The sequence below is a fragment of the Anomaloglossus baeobatrachus genome, chromosome 1 (genome assembly GCF_048569485.1).
Source record: "Anomaloglossus baeobatrachus isolate aAnoBae1 chromosome 1, aAnoBae1.hap1, whole genome shotgun sequence".
In the NCBI taxonomy this organism is placed as follows: Eukaryota; Metazoa; Chordata; class Amphibia; order Anura; family Aromobatidae; genus Anomaloglossus; species Anomaloglossus baeobatrachus.
The window spans coordinates 321219270-321225366 of NC_134353.1; the positions used below are offsets into that span (position 1 = coordinate 321219270).

Consider the following 6097-nt stretch of genomic DNA (forward strand, 5'->3'; position numbering starts at 1 on the left):
AACATCTCCTACCTGCATCCTGCGGCTCACGCCGGCTATGCGGAAGGACAGAGGTGGGCGCGATGTTTACGTCCCGCTCATCTCCGCCCCTCCGCTTCTATTAGCCGCCTGCCGTGTGACGTCGCTATGACGCCACACGACCCGCCCCCTTAATAAGGAGGCGGGTAGCCGGCCAGATCGACGTCGCAAGGCAGGGGAGTCCATGTGAAGCTGCCGTAGCAATAATGTTCGCTATGGCTGCTATCACAAGATATCGCTGCTGCGACGGGGGCGGGGACTATCGTGCTCGGCATCGCAAGCATCGGCTTGCGATGTCGTAGTGTACAAAGTGCCCATTAGTGCTGTCCTTAAAACTCATGGAGGTCATACACAATACTAGATGTAGTAGTTTTTGATATGGGGTATATTCATTTTCGTATCAATGTATTGGACTCCAACTGAAGATTTTGTTATGGAAATTAAAGTAACCTCACCTTCATGTTATGGATTAATAAAAAGCTTAACTCAGTCTTCAAAATTTTGGAAATTATTCTTGTGTTCAGTGAGATGTTGATTAAAATCTTACTTTTCCAAAGAGGTACTCATTTATGCTGAGCTAAGATCTGTATATATACTATTTAAATACTGTGCATACATATATAAAAGCTTGGGCTGGCCCATAGTAGTACATGTGAATTCCCCGGTGGGCCCCTGTGCAATAGTGGGCCCCCCACAGAGCAGCGCTTGGCATAATATTCTAACATGCAGTATATAAGAGCCCAGGCTGCTGTGTAGAACATAAAAATGACTTTATAATACTTACCTAAACAGTCGGTACAGTGCAGATGGGTCAGATGGGTGTCTCCATTCTACAGTTGCGGCACCTCCTCTTTCAACCATCTTTGTCCTTCTTCTGAAGCCTGGGTGCATGACGCTTCCTACGTCATCCACACTAGCCCTCATTGAGGTCCTGCTCATGCGCACTACAATACTTTGGTCTACCCTACTCAGGGCAGATCAAAGTGCGCCTGCGCAGGACCTCCATGCCCGCCTGTGTGCATGACGTAGGACGCGTCATGCACCCATGCTTCAAAAGGAGGACAAAGATGGCCGAAAGAGGAGGCACCGCACCCGGAGAATGGAGACACCTATTTGCACAGCACCGCCCTTTAGGTGAGTATTATAAAGTGATTTTTACGTTCTACAAAGCTGCCTGGGCTCTTATATACAGCATGTTAGAATGCTGTATATAAGATATAAGAGCCCACTGGTGGTGGCTGCAGCTTATAGGCCCCAAATCTGGTGACAGGTTCTCTTTAAAGTAATATTGTATTGCAAAAGTTTATCATTGGACACCCAGTATCAATGTTACAGGTGGTAACCTGGCAGCTCAATCCGACACTTTATATACACATGCACAAATACATAAACATGTGTGCGCAGGTATGTGTCTTCCCAGAAAGGCTAATCAAAAGAAGGGTCAGGCGCAGTGGGTGGAAGGGATCCCGGCAGGTAGGAGGCAGTTAGCAGTGTTTCATGGAGCATACCAGAGGTCATGCTTCAATACAAGTCTATGAGAACCCTGCTCTGGCTTTAATAAACTTGTGTTGAGAGCTTGTAATGTAACTTTTGACTTCCGGCCGCCAGTCAGAAGCTACAGACAGAAGATGATGCTGCGGTACCGGAGCGGCGTTGATAACGCTTGAAGAACACCAGAGGGCGAGTATAAAGACAAGGGGCAGGAAGGTTAAAAGCACCACTCCAGTGCTGAAAAACAAACCCTGCTGGAGTGGTGCTGAATATTTATGAAATAGTCACAGGATATGATTATTATATTGAAGATCCCGTGTCTTTCTCTAGACCAGGGCTTTGATGCTGGCTGTTATCAGCGGAAAGCATTTAAATACAAATGAATGGGAATTCTGACCACCAGTCTACTGACATCAGAGCCTCGTTCTCCAGAGAGAAGCAGGACATTATGGCATTGCGTACTCAAATCAATGACTTGTTTGTGTAATGTGTAATGTGGGTTCTTCAGAGGAAACGATACTGCTTAGAATCAAAATGCACTTTGGCCAAAAAAATGAGGATTCTGAACAGAGGACCCCCTTTTCTGATAACTTAGCATACTCAACTAGTACGTATAAAACATGATTCTCTAAATTGCATAACCTCTGTTACTTAAAGGGATATTTACATCCCCACGATCCTATTCCAATATGTAGTAGGTGTAATAATAATAATAATAATAATAATATTAGCAAATACCTCCAATTAGAAATGTAGTATAGTTCTCCTGATTCACTATGTCACATACCTCATGTTCAGGGCCTTAGGTATCCATGGTTATGACCACGCATGTAGTCACAGTTGGATAGTTGCTAGTGGTCATAACTCTGGAAACCTAAGGTCCTGCAATGCCCTGAACATGAGGTAAGTGTCATAGTGAATCAGGAGAACTATACAACATTTCTAATTGGAGGTATTTGCTAAGATTATTATTATTACACCTACTTCATATTGGGATAGGATCTTAGATATGGGAATAACCCTTTAAAGTGGAGTGATGGGTTACTGAGCGAGTGGAATAGACCCCTGCCCCACATGAACCTAGAGCTGGCACTATTCTATAGCAGCCAGTTATCCCTCTCCGTTACCTACTGACCCTGTGGTAAAGGTTAAGGGAAATTGATATAGAAGGGTTAATAGTTTACTAAACTTCTATATTTCTAATACTGTATTAGTGCATTTAGTACATTTTGTTTAGTATATACCAGTCTCAGTCTCATATTCAAGATTTCATTTTTGTTTTACTATTTTCTTATCTCATATACAAGTCTCTGACACTTCTAGGTCATAGTTGACGAATGTCTGAGAGGAGGGGGTTACTGATGAACTTTCAATGGAAATATTGCATGCAGTGTTACACTGGTCTGTAAATGGTATGTTAGGCCGGTTTCACACATCCGGCATTTCGCCACTTTGCCGGATCCGTCACACTCCAGTACAGTGCAATACAGAATAATTGCACCGCGGCAAGCTCCGGTCACATGACAGCATGTGACCGGAGGTTACCGCTATGCCATTGTACTGTACTGGAGTGTGACGGATCCGGTAAAGTGGCGAAATGCTGGATGTGTGAAACCGGCCTTATGTGTGCACCAGGTAACTAAACAGAACTGATTTTGCTCACAAGTGTGCATTTCCTTTCTCCGAGCGCTCGTTATCTAAAAGACCCAATTCAGTTTGGACCTCACTGGTGACCCCGTAACCTGATCTTTGGGTCAGAGCAGAACAGCTACAACAATCAAGCACACACTGATTAAAACTTCAGCTGTCCTTTCAGTTATACTTATGAGGACAGACGACTCGTTTTCATCATACATATCTGTAAAATATATATTTTTTTCAAACAGGAACAAATCTGGGCTTCACGATCACAAAATAGCCTACTGTGCCCTCTGTTGTATGTTACGATACCCGTAGAATGCCATACTGACTGACACAGTACAGGTTAGGCAACCGGCGGACACACACCGTAAAGGGACCCTGGGCAAGAACAATATAGGGGCCCTGTACAGCCCAAGAGCGCCTCATAATGCAAAATTCCTCCTGATTCGGAGGTGGTAATGGGACCCCTTAGCTGTTGGGCCCCTGGTTGTACCAATGATATGTCCGCCCCTGGGAGAGGCCCCGATGTCCTGAAAAGTTTACTAATAGGGTCCTTCTGGCTGTTAATGTATATGACATCCAAAAGCATAATCTATAATGCCCAAACCAAGGCATCCCTAGGAAATGCCTGGCACAGTGTATGGCTGGAAATGCACTGCACTCGATTCCGAGTCCAGACAGACAAAGGACATAAAACAGAGGGGCAGACACTAAACTCTGGGTGACAATGGACAGATCGCTCTGCGACAATAGAGAAAATGACAGCTAGTGCAGACAGCAGACAGTGTCACACAGCACACAGCCATGGGTGACATTGCAGAGGGTGACAAGCACACTGACACTCACAACAAGAAGCTCATCTCCTTGCTGAGCCGACAGCAGCAGGGACAGCAGCAGCAGGGCGCAGGAGGTGACAGTCCACTCCAACAGCAGCTGGAATCCTTCTGCCAGAGAGATGGGGGTGTGAACCACACGCTGCAGAACGCCTTTTTTTCCCAACAACTTTATTGAAAAAGGACAAGGATGACAAAACAAGGAAGAACAGGAAATATGGTCGAAATCGTACACCGCAGTAAACAATAACATTCCCACACCAGTAGAAACATGAAATGAGCCCCAATGTGTATTATTTGCTAGGGATGATGATGATCTCTGTACAGTGCTGCGGAATATGTTGTCGTTAGATGGAATAAAATAAATACATATTTTTAGTTTATTTTCTAACTTTCTCTGAGGCTGTGAGAACCACACTGGGCACATCTCTAGGAAAGTGCCATTAAGTACTGTAGTGTCCTACACTAGGACCACCGGGATACCTACGTACTATACACTGGAGATGAAAATTAGAGAACAATGTATGATCACTTGCTTTTTTCAGAAATAATGTAATCTACATTGATCAACATTTGCAAGTTTTTTGTAAGGGGTAAGCGATGCCACTAGAACAGTGTTTTACAAAAGATCCATAGTTTATCAACATAAAACCTTTATTTTGTCCAAAACTTGATGATCATAATTAGAGAACAGCAATGACTGTAGCACAGAGAAAGATTATAACTACATTTTCTGAAGGTAACAACAGTCACCAATTAGTAGGAAGTATACAGGCCTTTGCTTTGAATGACTTCAGCACATCAATGGCCACAGGACATCACTAGTCTCTCACACTGCTCTGGTGTGATTTTGTCCCAGACTTCTAACAGTCTCTTCCACAGTTCTTTGACTGTTGTGGGTTTCTTGGCTGTAACTTTACCACCAAGGAATTTACAGAGGTTTTCTTTTGGATTTAGATCAGGACTCTGGGCTGGCCATTTCATTGTTTTCTGTTTCAAGTAACTGCTTTACCTGTTTTGCTGTATGACAGGGAGCATTGTCCTGCATGTATATTGCTGGCTGATTGAGTGATGAACACAAGTAAGGAACCATGTGTGGTTGAAGAAGGTTCTGATACACACTTGCATTCACTCTGCCATATAGCTGTATGAGAGGTCTAACTCCTGCTGCAGAAAACATTCCCCAAACCATAACCCTTCCTCTACCACCTTTCACTGACTTCTTAACTCACTTTGGGTTTAGTCTTTCCTCAGTTTGTCGACAAATATAATGTTTGCATCAGACCCAAATAAATTAAACTTGCTTTCATCACTAAAATGAACTGTGGACCACTTCTCCTCTGTCCACACAACATGCTCCTCACCAAAGGTGAATCTAGCCTTTTGATTCTTTCTGCTAATGAGAGGTTTGGTCACTGCAGAGTGGGTTTTTAGTCCAAATGCTCTTAAACGTAGTGACACTGTATGATGACATAAATCCTTACTCTGTTCAGTGCTGAACTGGTGAGCAATTGCAGCTGCAATGTAGAAACAATTACCTATGGAGATTCTCCGCATTATCCTGTCCTCTCTTGCGAGGGCGACCAGCCTTCTTGGGTACTTGAAAGAGTTTGTGATGTTGTAAAAGATGCAATATTCTCAAAATCACACACTTGAAAATACCAACTTTTCTTGCTATGGCTGATAGGATCACCACTTTGGCATTCATCTGGACAACCTGCTGCTGGAGGGTTTCAGTCACTTTGGAACGGCACAACATTTTTTGCAAAGTCAGTGTAAACTGGAAAGTTAGGATGCCAGTTACATAGGGGTTGTAAGATAATTAAGGAAATTAGCACCAGGTGCCAGATTAACACCAATAACTTGCAAGTATTTGAAAGTGTTCTCTAATTTTGATCAGTGTTATTTTTTATTTATGTTATTTACATGTTTATTGTGTGCTTTACAAATAAATTCAATGTATGAAATATGCTTAAAATACCTGCTAGTTTACTCATGTTAGGATATAATCACATAGGACTACACAATAACCTTAACATTTAGGAAATTGTGTTGTTCTCTAATTTTGATCTCCAGTGAATAATACTAGTACCTAACCAGCAGTGACATGACAG

General features: G+C 43.0%; 1 protein-coding gene across 1 annotated transcript in view; it reads right to left on the reverse strand.

Annotated features, from left to right (window-relative positions):
• Positions 1 to 4111, reverse strand: part of MOB1B (MOB kinase activator 1B) — a 109450-nt gene extending 105339 nt beyond the window's left edge. Inside the window, exon 1 of the mRNA XM_075351563.1 lies at positions 3997 to 4111. Within this exon, the coding sequence (XP_075207678.1) occupies positions 3997 to 4010 (14 nt within the window). The 5' untranslated portion in view covers positions 4011 to 4111. The remainder of the gene's footprint in view (positions 1 to 3996) is intronic.
• Between the last annotated feature and the right edge of the window lie 1986 nt (positions 4112 to 6097).